Source organism: Pogoniulus pusillus, chromosome 17 (genome assembly GCF_015220805.1).
Source record: "Pogoniulus pusillus isolate bPogPus1 chromosome 17, bPogPus1.pri, whole genome shotgun sequence".
Lineage (NCBI taxonomy): Eukaryota > Metazoa > Chordata > Aves > Piciformes > Lybiidae > Pogoniulus > Pogoniulus pusillus.
In genome coordinates this window covers 13,194,532-13,216,106 of record NC_087280.1, presented here as the reverse complement: position 1 = coordinate 13,216,106, position 21,575 = coordinate 13,194,532, and the positions used below count along the sequence as shown (strand labels likewise).

Below are 21,575 nucleotides of genomic sequence, written 5' to 3'. Positions count from 1 at the left end.
AGCAGCTGTGTATAGGAATTGCTAGCACTGATATTTCTTAGTGTGTGAAGGCTAAACAGTGACATCATTATTATTGCTATTTAACTTTGTGCAGTATTTCTAAACCTGTCAAAGCAGCTTAAAAATAGCTTTGGAAACTAGCAACTCGCTGCAGAGCAAAGTCAGACTGTGAGAAATGGTGCTGAAGGCAGTCATCTTTATTTTCCCCTTTTGAGTAGGGTAAACAAAACAGCCCATGCAACTTTACACAACTGTGCTCTTTTACACATCTTGCACGCTTCATCTGGGTTCCAGCTGAGCTGTTCAGTCACATCCCAACCCAGTTATGTGCACAGCCAGAAGGAGGAGCTGAAAAGAGTTGTGCTATTCTGGTTTCTCTTCTTGTTTTGCTTTCATAAAAAACTCTGGCTTGTTGACGCACCTGTAAGCCAGCAGCTGGGGAAGAATCCCATACAGTATGTTCAATGCCAGGAAAAACTGTTTTGCTTCTTCAGGGACTCTGTAGATGTAAGGAGTTCGAGCATGAAGAGAGGCACCAATATGGGAGAATTGAGCCTGTGGTGTGCATATAACAGAGATATCAAAAAATAAGGTAAAGTTGTTGTGCATTCTGGAAAGACAGCATCATCTGCATGCAGGTGTGCGAATCCAGTCACATTTTGCAAGCCAGCCCTTTTATTCCAGAACTATCCATCATACTTCTGCACAGTGGTATAAAAATACAGTTTAAGCTGAGATCATTATTACTGGTGTAAGGAGCATAAAGAGCACCACCAGTGGCACGGTAGGAGGTTTATTTTATGCACATGGTGGCACCGATCTTTACAGCAGGTCTAGGGTTTCACCCTTGGCTTGTAGCTGACTATTTGTACAGCAGAGTTCGTGATCCTGCCCCAGGCAAATGGCCACTGAAGTGTGCACCACCGGTAGAGATCTGCACTCCTAAGCCTCAGCCCAGCAGTGAGGGTAGGACTCACAGCCACCTACCTATGAATGCTGGGAGTTAGCATCATTGGGAAGCAGCCAGACACACTCTCTGAACAGTTAGAAAGTAAAATCTTGGAAGTTACCCTGTCTTCCAGATTCGGACTCCACAACTCATGATGATTTCAGAACACATGTGCAATATTTGGCTTTTGGGCTGGGGGTGGTTCTGAAGGTTGAGTTTACAGTGGAGGTTATGTGCAAAGCCAAGAGCACTGGGCTGAGGCATATTTTTAGTATAAACAAGACACTTAAAGATAGAAGCATCAGTATAGTCACTGTCTTTTGTCTCCATCTGTTACCTGCTATTTCAGGCCACAGCTCATTCATATTAACTATTGTGTGTCCAGTTTTTTATTAGTTAGTCAGCAGGGGAGGAGCTCTGAGAAGACAACCATCAGTTTGATCTTCAGCAGAGTTGGAGAAAGGGCCACTAGGATTTTAGTAATCCAGAAGACTATGCTGTGGCCAGATCACATCCTCTGTTCTGGCTTTAGCAGGAGTTACTTTGGGCTCACAAAAAAATGCAGGTTTGTTCAATCCTAGCAAAGAAGAAAGTGAAATACAGGGCAGGTGTTTTAATACACACCCCTCTAGCAAAAGGTTAGGCTGGGGCTATCCAGCAAAACAGAAAAAGGAAATTGGTTTTCAGGTGATTCTAAACCTCCACTGAGCAGGAGAGCTGATCTAGAAAACCTGAGTCAGGAAATGGAGTAATCAAAGAAATAAAATACAAACACTTCAGCAGAGAGCCACTTAGCATGTTTCTGTAGCTATTGCACAGTAAACAGACCTTCAGGAGCATGCTCTCAGCAGCCTTTTTCAATCAGCCTCTGTCTCTTGAAGCCTATTTTCACCTGTCTCAGGCAGGAACTGCCTTTGGCACCTGGGTGGTCTTGCTCAGATCCCTGCTATCTTTCCTTGCCTTGGGAGCCATCTCAGCCCAGGCAGCTGGAGCATTACAGCTCAGCATTGGATTTCTCTTGTTCTGTGAAGCAGCAGTTTCCCCAGCAGATAACCAGCCACCATCAGGCATAAGGTAGGATGTTCAGGTCTGTCGCCTGTTCTCTTGGCCTAGACACAGCTGTCCGGCAGTATTTGAGAGTCTCTTGGGGTGGACAAGATGCTAAGCTATGGACTTCTCTGTGGAGGACTGCAAGGCCTGCATGTCTCTAAGAGTGGCCAGTAGTTTGTAAGTTGATAGTAAATTCCTAAATCAAAGTAAACCTTGTCAACAAGAGCTGTAAGGCTCTGCTTCTGAGATACCCAGATCTGCCTCAGCTTCCTACATGCCTTCATAGATCTAAGCCTTGTTGTGTGGCCTTGTCTCTTACAAGAGTTGTAGCACATTGGTGAGCTTTGTGTATTATAAAAAGAAAAAGGAGAAACATTTTGTTCTGTTTGTGGCCCATGAAGGTTTTTGCTAGCTAATGATTCACTGTGTGTTGAAGTTACTGTTTGTTAGACTCGGTTTGCAGTATAAAGCAGTGCTTTTTGCCTTTTCATAGTTTTTAAAGAACAATTCATTGCCTTGTGTGGAAGTTGGGCTTAATTTTATGTGTTTGTTTCTGTGACTGCTCTGCTTCTGCAACAGCCCAGTCCTGCTTTTCTCTCAAGTGTCAGGCAGACTTGCACCAAGTCCATCACTTTAAGCAATAAGACAAGAGCTGTTAGTTCCTGCAGATCTCTGTGCCTGTTGTGCAGGGGCTGCCATAGTGGCGAGAGCAGCCTGAGTCTGTTGTGTTACCTCGCTGTGATCAGGTCCTGTCAGCAACTAAGCCATTACTTGGTGCTTTCTGTTACTGAAGCCTAAGTGGAGAATTTTGAAGATGAAACCCCTAAACCTTGGCTGAGAAATCAGCCAGAAACTTCTAAGGTAGCCTTATCTGTTTAGCATACAGCCTTTGTTAATCTTGAAGCCTCTGCCAGACTGCTGATCAGGCTGCCCCACAGCAGCTGGAAGCTGCCTGGTGCAGGATATGGCACTGTTGAACTTGACAACTGCAGTTTGCATGTGCCTGCTACTCATGAAGCTTCTTGCCTCTATTGAACAGTTTAGGTTTGGCTCTTACTTGTTTTTACATTTGTGGTTGTTTGCCTGTAACCTAATCCTCGGCAGTACTGCCAGTATTTCTTACCCTGTAGTAAGGAAAGCCTTCCAGCTAGCGACAGAGAAGGGCCCAGGAAAAGGTTGGGAGTCTTTTTCCACTTTGTGCCTTCTTTCTAAAACTAAAATCAGGCAAAGACTGTAACTTACTGGGGAGGAACTTGGCCCAGGCCTTGTGAACCAAAGGAAAGACATCAAATAGAGTAGATAGTAATCTAAAAACATGTTCCTTGGATTTAGGTTCTCTTGTAGACTAGAGGTGCTGCCACCAAAAATTGCAAGGATTAAGGAACACCTGTAGATGGAGAAGGAGTAGAGGAAAAACTTGCTACACTTGAGAGAACAGGGAAGTGGGCTATGGAGGGCTGACAAGACAGGATGGTTTTGGATAGCAGGGCTGTGGTTATTCACACCTTCTCAGGCAGTTCACTTGCGTAGAACCTCTTTGTGTAATCTAAACTCCTGCTACTTCAGCCTCTTCCTGAAGCTTCAGAAGACCTGACAAGGGTCACTACGTGGGTTTGGAGTCTGGATGCTAGCAACAGGATAATTCAAGCTGAGATCTAAATGTAATTCTGAAAAGCAGTGAATGTTTCTTCTGTGTGTGAAAGGCTGGGCACTTTTAGAGGTTCTTAGTTTAGGTGCTTCTGATGGTATTTGGAGAGTTGTTTATGTAAAAAGTACATATTTCATAAGGATAGGAATAACTAAAACCTGCATGTTCTGCATCTGTAGGAGCAGTGACCGCTCCCAGGGAGCAGTGCCCACTGCTTCTGTTAGTAGATATTTACCTTTATTGGACCTTTTTGAACAATAGAAAGCAAAATGTGTTTGAGTAACTACATGTTTTAAAGATCAGTTACAATGTTTAACTTAAGGAAACAGTAGGGGAAAAAAAAAAAAAACCAACAACCCTGGAAATATGTTTTGTGTCTCCAAATCACCAAAAGCAAAAATAATATAGAGAGAAGTCCTCATTTCAGTGTCACATTTGTTTTGTTCCAGATTGCTCACAGTTCACCAAGTCATATCAATTAACTCCCATTCAGCTGTGGGATGACTGAAGTTCATTCTGCAGTGCATTACAGTAAAAACAAAACTTAAAAAGCCTCCCAGACTTAGAGAAATGTTTGGGGTTTTTTAAAAATCAGAATAAAATGTGAGGAGTGTGCAGTGACATACAGTTTTCTTAATCAGTTTTTGTCAGCTTATGGTTTTTGCTTGTGCCTAGGACAAGGTTTAAAGAGGAAAATGGGAAATTTTAAATAGTAGCTTTGGTTTCCCAGTAGCTTTTCTTCTCCTCTAATGTGTAAATCAGCATTATCTTGAAGCCCAGCCCACAAGGAACAACAGAGGAGTTTTAGACTTCAGTAACAAGTACTACATGCATTAAATCATACAGCTGAAAGGTACAAAGTGCCGTTGAAAAACAATGCTTGTTGTGGGAAACATATAAAAGAAAAACAAACCACACACGCACACAAAATAACAACAAAACCAAATCAAGCAAATAAAACCAAAGCAACCCCCACAAACCAAACAACCAAAAATTGTCTCCAGTCATAGAGGCTGAGCTCTTTCCTAAGTTTGCAAGACTGTGATAGGCAGCACACTGACTTCTGGTTTACTTTTTGTTCAGCTAAATAACCTTTGAAGGGATGATTTCTCTCCTGACTGTCTGGGCAGTTCATAAACCTGAATGGTCTTACAAGCCAAGAGAGGCTCCTGACCCTGCCTTGCCTACTTTAGCTAGCTTGTGGGTCTTTTTCAGATTAGATTTGGGCCACACACAGTTGTATAGTATTTATGATACCTTTGAGCATCTAAACATCCTCATTAATATGTTTGCCAGATTCTGAATTTTGATGTAATTTGGGAATTCAAGATTCTCCATGAACTGTTTAGTAAAAAAGGTCATTCTCTGAGGTAATGGCTCATAAACAGTGAATAAAATGTCACTCCTCTCACCCTTGCTGGGCAGTTGAGCTGGACTGCAGTTTGTGTCCGTGACTGTTACCTCACACCTGAGGAACAAGTGTTGGGCCATGTTTGTCTCATAGCAGTACTTGAATTACACTTACTGCCACGTCCCTGTGCTCCTGCTTTTGTTGCAGGGCTACGTGTGTATTTTCTGCATTGTCTGGATGCTCAGAGCACGTTTCAGTTCCTATGTACAGAACAAATCAATTGTCACTGTGTCTCAACTGTTCAATGGTCATTTGTATGTCACAAGAAGTCATTTACTGGTTCCTGTTGACTTTTTCTGGTTTGATCAGTCTTGTAAGCATCAGCACCAGCTAATAATTAATGCCAGTTGTTCATTTAAAAGGATCAGAAGAGAATGAGTTAAGAAAGTGTGATCGTTGATGTGCCTTCAGCAACACAAGCACATCTCGGTGTTACTGTGGTTTGTAGCCTAGAAGGTTCCTAGTGTTTATATGGACTGATACCACCAACTGATGCTGTTCATTTTGTGTGACTAGTTGATACTTCTTCCATTTGTATTTTTCAAACTACCTGATTGGCCAAGACATGTAATGGAAACAATGTATTGTGCTGTTCTGTTGTCTTTGGGGTTTATTTATGTGCTCGACTGTTAACAGCTTTGAGACAGGCTTCCTTTGTGGTCTCAGCTAAAGACTCCCTAGTGCTTAATAAGGTTTAAATCAGCCCAATAAAAAGATTTCTGCAGGAGAGAAGTCTACTAAAGTGAGAATTAAGTCACCAGAGACATGTAACAGGTTTGATTCTTCACTCCTTTAAATTAGTGTTTTACAGATATAAAAGGTGATCTGAGTAACAGGGATGTAAGATCAAGCCCTGAGCCCCCTGATTATTTCATAGCTTGCTGCTTATTAACTTGTAACTCAAGAGTGAACATTTTGCAAGGAAATACCTGAGCTAGTCCTCCAGCATAGATAAGGGTTAAATCAGGCATCCAGGAACAACCAGGTACCAGCAGGCCGTACAGAGCAATCACATGGTATGGCACAGAGTAGAACATGTATGCCAGCATCTGCATTTTAAACAGAAGTATTAGTTGGTTTGCATGGAGAAGGAGATGCATTTAAAAACTAGCCAGCTGCTGACTGAAGAGTTGAGACTATTCAAAGCCACACTCCCAGCAGCAGTGATTCCCAGGCCTTTTTACAGCTCTAGCTTTGAGAAAAGGATTTCACACCTGAATGCTGTTGGCCAGATCCAGTTGGCCTCCACTAATGCTACTGCCACTTTGTCCTGCCCAAATCCACCTCATTCCAGGATATGTTTGCCTACCCCTTTCCATGTTTGACCTAACTCAGCTGAACATGAGTGTCCAGTTTTCAAGCCCTGCTGCCCTTTCAGTTGGAAGGTATGAGATGCACCCAAGCTACCCTTTAACAGAAAGAACAGGTCCATCAGAGTTAGTTGTTTTCTGCCTGTTGCCCTTCACCGCTTCAGGCCCTGCCACCATGCAGCAGCTAGGGTTGCAAAAGAGTAGCAGCTTTGTAACTGCTACAAATCTAAAGCACAACATTCCTCTCTCTGCAATGGTTGTGCAAGTTTGTAAAAAGTATCATGCTTCAAGGTGTGTGACATTGGTGACAGAAGCATAGCAGGTGCATAAGGGTGCTTCGTAATATCACCCCCCTTTTGGCCCTGTAATCCAGTAGATTTACAGTCTACTTTGCTCTTCTAAGGAAGAGAAACGATAAAAAGCATGCAGATCTGTTTCATGGACTGTATCAAAGGAAGCCTGAGTAACTAGAATGTGCAACAGATTTGAGTCTAAGTCAAGTTTGTCCCAATGGAGAGTTGGCAGCTGGGAATGGCTGTAGCAGAAAATGTGAAATACCATTTAACTTGCCATGAACCAATACTTCCCTTATTGGTCTTGTCACCTGTGAAACTCACTGCAGCATCTTTGCACCGGTTAGCAAATCACTTCGTAACACTCTCTGCTCCACAGTCAGTGCTTTACCTGGAGCTTAGGATAGGCAGCAGGATCTTTTATATAAGGCTCTTGCAGCTGGATATATAACCGGCAGAGTTCAGCAGGGCAATCCAGAGCGATCTAAGAAGAATGTTTGAAACTTCCCGTGAACAAAGACTCTATTTTCAAATGAGCTAAGCCAACACCAGCCCTAAAGATACACTACTGGTCTGCTGCACTGCTACCCTGCAGGCTTGCTCCAAATCTGTTGCAAAAGTGATCCATTTGATCACCAATCAAAAAGCTGAAAGTCGGCCTCCTCTCAGCTCCTGCTCAGAGGGGCTGCAAGGAAATGCTGACAGCCTGCTTTGAAGATTTCGACTGGAAGATAATCCAGCCACTTGGTTAGGCTGAAGCAAAAATATAATCAATATTGATTTGCTCTGATAAACATACTTTTATCCCTGGAAGTGTTTAAAAGGAAGCCGGATGAGGCATTTAGTGCCATGAGTTAGTTAATTAGAAGGGTTAGGTTGGACTTAATGATCCTAGAGGTCTTTTCCAACCTGGTCAGTTCTGTGATCCCAGCAAATAAACTTTCCAATGGAAAACTGCTCAGTGGAAACTTCAGATTAAGCACTGAAGTTTAGGATAGCAAGCTATGAATGTAGTCCAAGAAGAGTTGTGTTGTGGGAAAGCAGCAGTGGAGAACAATGCAGAGGGACAAGTCTTAAAATAATTTTAAGGAGACATTATTGAATTTTGTAGTAAGAACAAAGTTCCCAATTGTATTAAGAGTGACCCAGTTGCAAAAGTATTTCCTTTTCCTAGTAGCCCTTTAAACTACTAGAGAAAATGCTATTTTGAGTTGGCAGTCTGTGCCAACAACTGCCACTGAAGGTGTTCTGTGGCAAGACATCATTAATGCTGAAGCTGCAGGACTGAGCAGAAAGCTTTGCACATTTGTAACTTCACGTGTGCCTATTGTGTGACTTTCAGGGAGAAGTGTGAAGGTTTACAAACAGTGCCTATTCCTCCCTGTTCACTTACAACATGGCAGCTGACAGGTCTGAGTGGACTACAATGCATTATGTTTTATTAGGTTGTTCATAAAATCATGGCTCCACAAAGATGTTCACTTGCTGCCTGTAAGCAGTTCCTGTCTGATGAAGGAAAATATACAAGAAAATGGATACATTCTCAAAACAAACAATAAAGAATTCCTCTGGGCTATGAAGAAGTGGGACTGCAGAACCAAGTGAGGTTTTAGACCATGAAATTAACACTTCCCATCATGAAATTACAGGTAAAACAGCTGATTGACTTGCATGAGTGGTGGCCTGATGACATAAAGCAGTCTGTGGCAAGTTAGAGGAAAAAAAATAACACTTTTGAGAAGCAACTTGTCAAAGAAACAGCAGAAGATGAGAGAGTGATGTGAGCAGCAGAACTACAAAAGGACAGCCTGTGCTAGGTAAATAAAATGTTGCTTGGATACTATCGTCACCACTCGCTTGAGTTGCTGTAGACAGAATGGGATCTGCAAATCAAGCCAGCAGGCGGTTGCCTAAGACACCTAAACATCTGAGCTCTGCTGAGTGATATACAATTTCCCTTCTGCTTAGGCAGAAAATGCCTTAGAGCTGACAAAGGACTAGACTTACCTACTACTGGATTTATCTACATCCAGCGTTTTCTGTACTGATTCATTCCTTCAGAAATTTTAATTCAATTAACTATGCTTAAAAAGCAAACATTTTAAAGCTATCAGCTCTTGGTAAGTAGAAGCAACATGTATTGTTTAGGTGATCTGAAAAAATCTCTTTGGGTTGGGTTTTTGGGTTGTTTTGGGGGGGATGCTGTTTCGTCTTGGTTTTTCAAGTGGAAATGTTCTCTGTCTCATGCAGTGTAAATTAACTTGGTTTTCTGTGTAATTTTAATTATGCCTCTCTGTTTAGAAAAACACAAGTACAGATTTAATTCAATTAGTTTGTCCCCATGTTCTTGGCCACCAGTGTAGCACCAGAGCAATTAAAACATTAAGTCACATTTATCTGCCTGGGATGCTACTTACCCTTGTGACTGTGCACTTTCTTTTGAAAATCATACTTTGTGCAGAGCACAATGAAGAACTGAAGTGCCACTAAGTATCAGAAATAAGCAAATTGTCCCTTTTTTTTTTTAATCCAAGGCCTGTTCCAACCCTGAAAGTCACAGGATTTCCCTAGACTAAAACATACATATGTTTTGACACAGACACAATGATTTCAAAATGAAAGGTCTGACTGAGAATTAGAGGCCAGAATACTGAAATGTCTTCAACTTACCATGCCCCTAAATATGCAAAACCCCGTTGCTAGAATGAGATATGCAGCTAACATTAAATCTACTGGTCGTCTTAAGAGTCCTTTCTTCTGGACCTCTTGAACCACCTGCAACACAGAACATTTACCAAGTACATTCTAGTTCCACATGACCTGCATTTAGCCCAAATCAGTCACTACCAGAAGGGGGAAACAAGGAAACGTTTTGATAGATGCAGTTAGTTCTCAGTTTCATTACCCTATTGATCTGCTGATTTCATAGACAGAAAGTTTTCCACAGCTAAAAGGATGACTTCAGACTTCACATGATATAGTGAGGAAAACTAATCTGGATAGTCTAGAAATGGATGGATACAACTAAGGCCATTGCAATACAGATTAGATTACTTTCAAAGAAACCTAAATCAAGTGAATGCTAACTCTGCATCTTTTGTTAATTTCCCTCGGTGTCCCTATGTAAGAACCTTTGGAAATGTAGGCTTGTCTCAAATATTTGAAGTTGAATCTAATGCGTTTGATAAAAGAACTCTTTGGAGAGAGAACAAAATGAAGATCCACCTCACTAGTGACAGTGAGTGATGGTTTTCAGCACCCTGTGACACTGCTGAAATGAAAGCAGTATCACTGGAATAAAACAAAAGCTTTTCTGTGGCTAGCTGACTTCTCTGCTGAGTTCAGTGAGCAAATAATATAACATGTAGTGCAGAGCTGGAGAATGTAATGTGTGTGCCTATGGAGCATCTGGAAAATCCTCCTCTCGGTCTTTTATCACTGTGTGCTATGGATTCTCTGACAGGCACTGAGCGCTAGTTGGCATCTGGACCCAATCTGTTCTGTACCTCCTTTCATCAGCTCAGAACAGGAGCGGGAACACTGCTGTCACTGGCAGGTGTGAGGAGTTCACACCCCACAATAGCAATATAGGTATTTAACATGGAAGATGGCTTTCAGGAACCAAAGTCACCCTTGCCTAGTAGAAGGCCCATGAAAATACTCTGAGGTACATTTTCAGCCCTGTGTAGTCACAGACAAAATTATAAGCACATCAGGTAGTTCAGCGGGAAAACTTCCCCATTTATATGTGTTACTCATTTCCTCTTCCTTTTCATTAGCCATGTGTTGGCATGAAGAGTGCAAAAGAAAAACCTGATTTCCTTCCTGTTATACACTGGTGGAATTATCTCCAAATCACAAAACAATAATTAGGATGTAGAGACACAGTTAAAAGCACTCAAGATCAAGATACTCACAATGAAGTTATTGAAACAGGCACAATTCCCGAGTAAGAACTGCAATGTCCAAATTGTAGTTCCACAAAAATAACCTTTCATGAAACTATTTTTTTTTCTTTTAGAGGATCGTTTTCAGGAGAAAAGTGACACTTTTTGTTTGTTTTTCAAACACAAATAACAGGTCTGCAGTATGGTGTCACTTCACAGTGTTTAAAATACTACTGGAGGAATGTTTATAATATTACCTGCAAAGAATGTCTGTATTCTAACACTGATTCCTATGAAAGACAAAGGCCTCCTATGGCTGCTGAGCTGCAAGTCATTTTCAGATGTAGACTTCCTGAGGATAATGGAAAGTTTGAGGGTTGATACATTGTCTTTGCCCTTTTGTCTAATTATGAAGCTTATATATATATCACCCCTCCTTTCAATGGGTCTGTTAAATTAACCTGTGTATTCATTGTGATCACAAAGCTACAACAGAATTTTGTCCTCGGAATCTTTGGAGACAAAGCCAGTATTAGTGGAGACTGCCTTTGGTAAAAAGGTACAAGTTTGCAAAACTGCTGAGGTATAGAAAACTAACTCCTCTTTTTTTTTTTTCTTCCCTCTTTCTCCCCTCTGTGCATACATGAACACAAACAAATGAAAATGCAGTGCTCAAAAAGCAGAAGCAAGAATCTGAAAGCACGCACTTGCTGACAGACCTCAGCTACACAGTACTTTCGCCTTAGCTTTCTTTTACACAGCAAAGGCACATCAATAGGTGCTAAAATGAATGACGTGATAAGTACCCTGACTGAGCAGAGATCACCTGCCACAGGTTTTCCACTTACTGCAAGCAACATTGAACTCTGCACAGATCTCGCAAACCGCGCAGTTTCTTTTGTGGAGCAAGGAAGTATTTAGGCATGCTTTGCAGTTTCTCTCACTTCCAGGAAAAAGCTATTTTCCATAACTTCTGAGAGGCTCCTTGATCACTTGTAAGGGATCAGAATAATTCTGTGTGCAGTCCATAGGACTCAGTCCATTCAGAGTTCCTGTGCAAACCTGAATTCATGTGCGTCAATTCTGTTAAATAATTTGAAATGACATTAAACTTTCCTGAGCTGCTCCACCTGTAGGTAATCCTGCTGTGCTTTGTATATACTGCAGCACAGCTTGGTTTGATTCTAGAGAAGGCCACAGCTCCATTCCCATGAATCCACTTCTGTTAGAAATCATCCAAAACCTGATTACCGCTTCTCTGTCCCCACAGTGATTTTATATTCTTAAACTACCTGGTTTGTAATAGTATTATAGCAAAGAATACCTTGGCCAACAGAATAGACCTTTCTTCTGTTGCTTTCATGTAAGTATTTTTCTACATACTTGCACTATTTTCTTCCTGCTTTTTTTTTAACACCAATAATGACAGCTTTAAAAAGTTCAGTTTTACAGCTTAAGGCAAATGATCTGTTGAAAAAGAGCTCAGTATTTCCAGGACTTACAATGATCAGTAGCATTACACACAATTATTTCTTGGAAACTTAATTTAGGACTGAGAGTGTTGTATAAACATTTAAAAAAAATAATCATGAGTAGCCATGTTAAAGATTTTTAAGGTATGAAGTTAATGAATCCAGATATTTATCTGGGATGTGGAGCATGCATTAGCTGTGAAGATAAAAAATATTACTTCTGAAGAAAAGGGAACTACTTAGAAATGGCAGGAAGCCCTAGTGAAGGGAACCAAGGCTTGTTCCTGTGACTTTCTGAGAAGCAAGTTAAATCTACACAAAAGGATTCACTAGGAAGTGCAGTGTTGTATTTTCAGATGACCAGCTTTTTATACACTCTCTTTTTGAAATAGAATTACACTCCTAAGTTGCCCTGCAAAATATACCAAAGTGCAGTATCAAACCCAGGTAAGCAGTTGAGCTCCCAAAAAGCATGAGAAACATGGCTAAATTTCAGCAAATAGGCAGTCCATCGAATATTTTCTGTGATAGCAGTCTGAGTGGTGTTCTCAGTACTGGGAAAACCAGCTGAAACCATCTATCCTCCGTGCTAAAGGCTGCTCTCACTAATATACGCATGGCAAAAGTCACCATCACTGTCTTTAACTGTACCTCTCTATCCTGAGGTTTCTGTCCAAAATTAGTGATGCCTTCAAGTAAATCAGCTCAAATTGCTTTGGGATGGAACATGTGGCTTCACATATGCCTGTGCAGGAGGGTAGGAAAAGGTTTGGCACCTAAAGTCTCTCTGAGGTAGCTTTTCATAGTGATTTGCCCTGAACATGGCTATTCCATCACAGCTCTTCAAACTTCAGCAGGCACAAAGATCTGTCTATACCTCTCTCTCCCACTGAAGAATCACAGATGAACAGCCCAATGTTCTCATACATTTCTGGGGCAATCTGTCAGTACATCACCTGTTGTTATTCCATGCATAGGCTATGCCACTTGCACACTGCCTGCCTGTTAGCTATGGGATGGGAACCAACTCCTTCACCTGTGTCAATGTCTTCAGTTACAGAATGAGCCTGACTGAGACCTAGGGGCTTCTGATGCAAAAATATTAATTGATTATATTACTTACAAGTGATACAGTGTGCTGTGGCAATAAACTAGCTTGCTTATAGCAAAGAAGAGTTAAAGATGTGTTCTGTGCTTTGTACTGCAGGGATATTGATATTTAATTTGGTTTTTTTTTTTTTATAAAACAGTGCAGAAACTGTTCTTACTTCCTTTAGATGGCTCAGTTAATCTTACTACAGCCCAACTATTAAATCCAAAGGCAAAGTTCTAAGGAGTTTTAAGTAAACACTAATTTTTTCAGATTTGAAGTGTGTAAATTTTCATATCAATTAATGTGCAATGCCTGACCTGTAAAATCCAGTATTGATGTGCAAAAAGCACATTTAAAATATGTGTTAAATTCCATGAAATCTGTAAGGATGTTTTCCCCCAGATCTTCTATAAGAACTTTGTGGTGCTTTGTGAAGCTATTACATGCCAATGTTTTCATCAGCTTAAAAATTGGAACAGAAAGTAAATGGATAGAGGGTAGTAACACAATTATACCTAGAAATGGATTCTTCACTCTAAATGTGAGATTCTTGTGCTTTAGCCCACCACAATGAAATAGTCCTGCAGTATAGATGTTTTTAGTGTCTGCACAGCCCAGCCTCTAATTGTCATAACAGTGAATGATTACAGGACATTCCATGCTCACCAAAGGACCTATAAAGCTCAGTAGAAACAGCAAGTACATTTCAGCCTTCCTAACAGCAGCCTGCATTTAAATACAGTAATTTACCTTGACTGGAGTGTCACGAGTGGCAGAAGGTTGGTTATAAATCCGAAAGCCAGCCCATACAGGAAGGCAAATATATGGTATGCTTAAGAAAAAAGCAGGGCATATTTTTGTTCCATATTTACCTGTTTAAAATAATAAACTGCATGAGAACTCGTAAGCTGTATTGCAAAAGAGTTAAAAAATATCCTATGTAATATCAAACCTGACACAACTCTGGTAATGTAAACATAAAACTTTAGAAATCACTGTTAAAGCACCACTCAAATCTTGTGGAAAATTAGGTGCTCAGTAGTGGTAGTTTCACAGGTGGCAGATACCCTATCAGAAAGAAAACCATTTCAGAATTTAGGGGTTTTATTAGAGGACAGGAAGCCACCTCTCTCACTCTGCAGTAGGTAGTCTTCTAGGATGGTAGAGCTTTGAACTCTCTTAATGGAACCTGCTTCAAATAAAGATATTGGTCTTATAAAATGGAAAAAAAAGGAATAAATCCATTTTTTAAGATCTGATTTAACATTTGTCTTCCAAAAGTTCTGATTTCTCTACAGGCCTGTACTAATATATCAGTACAAAACACAAATTCAGAGATCTATCCTCAGCCACAGGAAAATCTGTGTCTTTTACACTAGCTACTTGTGTTGTCAGAAAGGAAGGCAGAAGACATGCTCTCGAGAACAAGTTTCTCAGCCTTCCCTAGAGTAAAGAGGAAGAGATATTGTCTCATTAAATCTGACTTTGTGGTGGGGGTGTGTGTGTATCTACAAAGGAGGGAGGTGGACTGGCCCAGGCTGTACCATGAATATTCCTCCTTTGTCGTAAAGAGCAGGGTCAGAGTGAGCTGACTACAAGATTTGGACACACGATCATTTTTCTCAGTTGAACACTTGTCAACTTTGCATCAGTTTAAGCTCTGTTAAAAAGGAAATATTTCATTTCCACTTGCCAGTAATAGTAGTGTGAAGACTTTTATTGCAGTTCTCAGCTTCTAGCAGCACAGTTATGCACCACTTTGTGTCAGAAATCTAGGAATGTTACATTTATTTTGGAAATAAGGTACCTTCCAGACTACACTTTTGAAGGTGGTTTATATGCCTTTTGTAGAGTGTTTGAAGGTCAGACTGCCAGGGAAATTGGAAATTTTATGCAAAATATGACTGATATTTTAATGACACTGAGACAGTTATTGTCTCATTGCTTACAACAAACCTAGTTTGGATGACCTTACAGGTATAACAAAAGATACTTTTTTTTTTTTTTGTCCTTGAGAGAAAAGTAAATTGAAAGTGGTTTTATTTTCCTGGCCTCCATCTTCTCTTCTTTCTATTTAAATTTTGAACTATCTTGTATCTCTTTACTGATATTTCTAAAATTCTTCTTTCACATAATTACAGGAAAGGATCAATATTGCAATAGAACATAGTTAGCCTAATGATGATCTAGGGAATGTTTCACAGGATAAAGCCAGTCATGTAAATAACATCCTTACCCACAATATTTCCAGGCATAAAGACAATGATGCTCATGATAATGGAACCTAGCCAGTAGAGGCCAATGGACCTATAGCTTTGTCTGTTTAAAAAAACAAAACAAGATGTAATTATTGCACTGTCCCTAAAAATCCTCTACCCCAAATCACTCTCAAGTATTATATTACAACTGCCATGTTGCATCACAGTAGGTAAAAAATTTATATCTCTGCTACAAGTCAGTAGTGGATTGTTGCCTCTGAGAGGCTCTGCCTTGGTGCACACATCACATCATGTGAACACAAGGTTCTCACATGAGCAGCACAGGATTTGTGCATGCTCAGTGATTTGCTATGTTTCACTTGTCTGAAGGTTGACTGCATGATGTTGTACATTAGACAATATAGAAGAATTAGTAATTAATGTGCATTTAATTCTGACAATACTTTTACTACCAATGGGTACATTGACCTCTGGAATTTAAGTCCTTATTTTATCAAACTCTTTATTCAACAGCAAGAAACAAAAGAATCTCTAGAAATAACCATTTTAAGTTGCCTGATACTCTCCAACATGGATGAGAGCTGATTTTCATGCTAAGCAATACCTTATTCCTATCATAAATATGTCACTTGGGGGAAAAATAAGGTTTCCACGTGTGATTTTGTCATGCATCTTCTTGAAGCTTTCTTTTTAACTAATAAAAAGCATGCAGATGAGATATGTTCTTTGCTGCAGAGTGGTAAGACAAACTACAACTCAGTGCATTTGCTGGGTTTGTTCAGGTGAAAGAAAGGGCAACTTGGGGAGGGTACAGTTTCTGAAGGTAATGCAGTTTGAATTGTGTGGCTTTGGCCTAAGACCTGAAACGTTCCCGAAACGAAACTCTAAATACTGGCTAGGTGATGTGAGAATGCAAGCCAAGTAAACAGTACACAAACCAAATTTACTCACTCCCATGCAATAGCTGCCACCATCAACAGATACATCAGATAATGAGCAGAGCCATCCCAGTAGCAGATCACGTGGCCATAGGCAGTGTTCAGATGTGGTTCACCCTAGGCAACATTTATTTTTAAAAAGACACTGTGATTAGAGGAATAATAACAAATAATTAATAAAGAACAGCAGGAAGCAACTTCAGGAAAGCAGTAGATGTTCTTTCAATCCAGAGGTACAGTTCTTGACTGACAGTACAGGTTTACAAGCACAAACTTGACTTAGGTAGGGTCATGTATAATTACATCGATTCTGTAGCTGCAAAATAAGATGCAAGATGGAAGGGAAACATTTATGTATGAGTGTCAGAATTATTATGCTATATTTTGAAAAGATTGCTTTTCCATATTTTACTGATAAAAGCCACAAAATTGAGATACATTTAACACAGAACAAATAAAGATATATTTAGCAACCCAGAGATCTACAATATATATTGATGGCAGCCTATAACCTTGTAAGGTCCAACTTATTTTATGCTAAGTGTCACAGAATCTTTTCAATGACTTCAGTGACTTTCACATCAAGCTCTTACTGAGCTATTTTTGGTGGATGTTGATATTCAGCAGCCAACAGATTCTGCTGACTGGGTATCTGGCATCATGATTTTTTAACTCTACTCTAATTCTTTTTAGTAAAGTGATTAGGCAAAATAAAGGAGCTATTTTGTTTCTTGGTAACATATTTAGAAACTAAAGTACTCATCCCCTCACCTACTCCTGAGTCCTCTCTATGGCTTTCTGCAAATATACACAGTGTAGTCAATTCCCACAGATGTTAATACAGAACAGCATTACTTAAATTAAATGAAATAATGTTGGAGCTTAAAAGGAATGGTGTTTCCCCCAGTGAGTCAGTGATTTCAAGTCAGCGAAGGTTCTGTCCATAGCAACAATAAAACAGGACAATGACCAAACTCAAAAAGATCCTCTTGAATGTGTAAGTGGCTATTCTTCAGTGATAAGTATGATAAGAAGTAATTTATAGTAAAGATTTTGTTTACCTTGGTAAACAAAACAATTGTTTACCTCTCTCAAGTAATGAGTCATGAATCCATCAATAATTCCATCCTGTTCCAGTCCAATTATTAGATTCACTACACTGGTAAAGGCAAATACAGCATAAACTGTAATAAGATAAAGAGAGAAAAATTAACAAATTAATAAGTGTTTGGAATCACACATTTGCTTCGCAGACAGGCAGAGATCGAACAAACTAGATAGTCTGAGGTCACAGACATCTAAAATACAACATGACTTTCCCACATAGCTTGGTATTTTTAATTAGTGGTTAGTCAACAAAGTTCTTAGGAAGCTTTTCCTGGAATTGCTTCCATGGAAAGCCAGTGGCTGCAGAAAAGACTACGTAGCCTTTCTAAAGTCTTGGCCATGTGAAGTATACAACCTTGACTGTACTCCTCTTTAGGAAAGGAGATAGAGAGGGAAATGTGACTTGTCATTTTTGGCAGTGAGCAAGGCAAGCTGCATTAGCTACAGCAGTCCATAGGAGACGTATCTGGCAAGTTAGCAAGTCAATCTTTTGAGACAGGAAATTTATTTGTGGCAGGCTTATGTTATTTATTTCAATTTCCCTCAGTGTGAACTGAGACTTTACAAACTCATGCAGAACACTGGGGACAGATACCTTTGAGTTGTAATGAGGAAGAAGACAAAGGGCAAATACAGATGATGTGTATGCTGCTTTGTCTATGGGCCCATTCTGCAAAGTTCCAAAACCCAGCAATGTTTCTTCTAGATTTTTGCTGTGAGGTAACCTAGGTACAATATTGCCTTTTAAAAGGTAATCAGTACCTCTATTATTTTATGGCAAAGTATCAACACAGAAATGTTTGCCTGAGTCTGCAGACAATGAGCCAGTGGCTGGGGTGGTTTAAACTTTCTTGTATATCATAAAAGTGAGTTAACACAGAAGCCCAACGAAAATGGTAGACTCAAGGAATTCAGTCATAAGAAGAATCAAGGTATGGAGGCCATTAATCCAAAAGAACACAAAATCCTGGGTGGGTCCACTTGGGATAGGATATGCGTGAGAAGTCTGCTGTGCTATCTAAGTCCTTCCACCCTACACTTCCACAGCCCAGCTAGGGTATTATCCTTTCCAAATAGGTGTGGCTTGTCCCTAAGCTGGACAACTTCTCTGAGAAGAACACATTTCAAAAGAAGCATTATTTCTCCTCATTTCCACATCCCTCCCCCCCAGACTTTCTTTCTTTCTTGTGTCTTTAGCACCTCACCAGACTGGGTTTTGAAGCTATGCCTTAGATGTTCGATCTGAAATAACAATCCTACAATTTATATAAATTAACACTTTCTGAATTCAGCTTTGTTATTACCAAGCCATACCATAAAAAAGTGGGTCTTTTGGTGGTTTCCTTTTGACAAGAAGACGAGCCAACAGACCAATAAAAACCAGGACCAGCAATCCAACTGCAACGATTGCCCAGGAACTGTAGCAGTATTAGAAAGAAAAATAATTTAAAAGAAAGAGAAAGAGAGAGAATTTTGCTTTATTTCACCAGCTGTCCTCAAGTGCACATACTCTTAAAGGAACTTATAATACTTTAAATGGCTACTTTTAAATCCCATTGCATAGTCTGTCTTAGAATTCATTTTACAGTGTTGCAGAATATATGTGCCTGTCTTTTCATGTGATTGTAAAAACAATAAACAAAACCAACCAAAAAACCCCAAACCAACCAACTAAAAAATAGCCACATAAGCAACATATTTGATAGTCTAGATTTGTCCAGCTAAAAATCACTTTTTGTACCAGTGTCAGCAGAAATAAACAGAAGTGAGGGAAAACTTACAGGCCAGTGAGAGGTGAAAGTCACAAATGGAGATTTCAAAGCCAAAAAGGATCATCAGGGACACTTAGTCTGACGTCATCAATAATTCAGCTACTCAGGAAATTACACATTCACAAATCCCACGGAATAGGAATAGCAGTGTGGAGCACCCACGATCGATCTAGGTTTCATTTCTAGTTTTGGAAGTGCTACCAAAGCTCTTTCTAGCCCTATAAGACACGGTCCTTTTGAGGGGGTGTCAGTAATCACTGCAGGTGGGCTCTGTCAAAAAAAGACCTTTACTCAGAAGACAGGACTATAATGGTAGTGCATGTAAAATGGTATTAGAGGAAAGCACAGAAATCCTGAGCAGAAAGTAAATGTGTCTAATTCCCCAAGAAAATGCAAGTTAAGAAACTTAGTTTGAAAGTGGTTTACAACCTTAAGTGTGTAAATTTTATTTCATTCTCTTTAAGGCAGACTTTCCTTCTCAGTCTTCACTTTTGTGCTTGTGCATGGGGAAAAAAAAATGTTAGGTGAAGCTCAGAGGCATAAGCTAAAAGTATCTGGCTCATGATTGTATGCATGACAGCACATGGTGTGTCAAGAAAACAAATTGTGTCCAAACAAATAATACTGCCTGTGATGATTTCAGCCTTACTGGAACTTGACTTAAAATTATTGTAAAAAACATTGCAAGATGAAATATTTCAGAGTATGCACACAGATATGAGCAGTACTAGCTTGTTGATTTATTTCATGTTTTGAACGTTCTGCTGGTCTGTTTTCCCAGTGATGAATTTCTTCGTGCTATTACAGCTGTTAATGTTGCGGTGACTTTGCACTGCAGTCTATCAATTTGAAATAAATATTGGCAATGGCTCAAAGAAGTCAGTATGTGTTACTCGGCATTTTTTCTAGCAATGAGGGAGACAGAATTAAGTTATTGGCCAGAAGAACAAAAATGAGGAAAAAACAGATGCAGCAAAGCATTAAAAACACAAAGCAAGTACTTCTGCAGCAAAGCTGCCAACCATCGCGGGCTGTGAGGTCACAAAATGCCACACGGACGGTTAAGTACGTTGCTTTTCCATGAGGAAAAACCCTTCTTTTCTAGACCTGCGGTTTATCCTGGGATCCTGGTTTTTTGCAGAGAGAAGGCATATGGACGTTTTCAGTCAAAACCCGCCCGTCTGACGCGGTGCACGAAGTGTGCGGCTCAGGAGCTTTCAGAGGCCGGTGCAGTCTTCCCTTCATTTTTAAACAGAGTGGCATTTATTTGTGGATGCCTTGACAGGCAAGCAGAGAGGAACGCCGAGCCCCTGAGAGGCTTCCGCGCCTTCTGCCCCGGAGTTCAGGGCACGGCGCGGAGCCAGGCGATACCTTCCGGGCTCGTCTGTCCTTTTCGGCGTTACGAGCCCACCCCACCGGCGGGTCGCATGCGGGAGTGGCCGTGACCCCAGCTCCGGGGACGCCAGGGCACGCTTCAGGTGATGCGAAACCGAGAGTTTTGAGGGTCCTGGGCGAACGGCCACCTGGGCTTCCGAGCCAGGGCTGCATCCCGGCACGACTCCGTAAGAGGATCCGGGAGCGGGTCTCCGTCTTCCACCCGAGCCGCTCCCTGTCGGCGCCCGGCCGCCCGCGGCGAGCGCAGACCCTCTCCCTTCTCTGCCCTGCTCCGCCTCCCGCCCCGTGCCGCTTGGCCCCGAGGCCGCAGCTGCCCTCTCCTTACCCCGCCGCTAAAAATACCCCGCCGGGCTTCCCCGGCCACCCGTACCTCTGTCACCTCCGCCGCCCGCCTGCTCCCTTCCCGTTCTCACCTGCCGACGGCCGCCAAACAGTTGAAGAGGTACGTGACGGGGATGGCTGTGAGGGAGAGGACGAAGACTCCGGTGGCCGCCGAGGCGCTCATCCCCGCGGCGGGAGGCGCCGCCTCACCTCAGCCCTTCCCGCCCGCGGCCCCGCCGGCCTCTGTCCGACGCTCGCCGCCCGCCCCATCGCCGGCGCGCACCCCCGGCGGGCCGCCCCGTCCCGCCCCGCGCGGGAAAGGTTAAATCCGCCTCAGAAACCGGAGCCGGTCACAGCTCCTGCGGCGGCTCGGGGAGGGTACCGCAGCTCTCATCCTTGACCCCAGGTTCGCCCAGCTCCCCCTTGGCCCTGCCCCGGGGGTAAGAGATGACCCGAAACGCTATGTCGGGGGTGATGCCCCCACGGGGCCGTGGGCGTGGGGCCGGTTCCGCGGAGACGGGGAAGGAGAGGCCACCGGTAACGGCCAGCCAGCGGCAGCCACGAAAGTGGACACTGCAACAGCTGAGCTGTTGAGCTAAACGTTGGGAAAGAGACTTCACAAGTTAACCAGCGGTGACATGGCAGTTCTGGGCTTACGGCCGGACTCGATGGTCCAACATCCACGGGTCCGTGATGCCATTCTGCAGGTG

The 21,575-nt window shown here is 41.6% G+C and overlaps 1 protein-coding gene across 4 annotated transcripts; it reads right to left on the bottom strand.

Annotated features, from left to right (window-relative positions):
- Nucleotides 1-176: 176 nt before the first annotated feature.
- On the bottom strand, nucleotides 177-21,215 carry TM6SF1 (transmembrane 6 superfamily member 1). Of its 4 annotated transcripts, XM_064157721.1 has the most exons (10): nucleotides 20,958-21,209; nucleotides 18,692-18,795; nucleotides 17,357-17,454; nucleotides 16,284-16,387; nucleotides 15,350-15,432; nucleotides 13,864-13,985; nucleotides 9,332-9,436; nucleotides 7,053-7,145; nucleotides 5,988-6,107; nucleotides 177-555 (listed from the first exon to the last, which is right to left on the bottom strand). In XM_064157721.1, exons 1-10 carry the CDS (start codon nucleotides 21,047-21,049, stop codon nucleotides 364-366), a joined length of 1,113 nt encoding a protein of 370 aa, XP_064013791.1. In that variant the 5' UTR covers nucleotides 21,050-21,209; the 3' UTR covers nucleotides 177-363. The 4 variants fall into 4 exon arrangements, with proteins under 4 accessions (XP_064013791.1, XP_064013792.1, XP_064013793.1 ...); XM_064157722.1 differs by lacking the exon at nucleotides 7,053-7,145 and having other exon boundaries at nucleotides 20,958-21,213; XM_064157723.1 differs by lacking the exons at nucleotides 5,988-6,107; nucleotides 7,053-7,145 and having other exon boundaries at nucleotides 20,958-21,215.
- Between the last annotated feature and the right edge of the window lie 360 nt (nucleotides 21,216-21,575).

Bases quoted from the DNA above. Each gene is read 5' to 3' on its own strand.
- TM6SF1 (XM_064157721.1), bottom strand. From the start codon at position 21,049: ATGAGCGCCTCGGCGGCCACCGGAGTCTTCGTCCTCTCCCTCACAGCC. The intron at 9,437-13,863 runs GTAAATTACTGT...TCTGTGTTGCAG, and splicing joins CTCGTGACACTCCAGTCAAG to GTGGTTCAAGAGGTCCAGAA. The intron at 7,146-9,331 runs GTAAGTTGAAGA...CATTCTTCTTAG, and splicing joins TTTGCATATTTAGGGGCATG to ATCGCTCTGGATTGCCCTGC.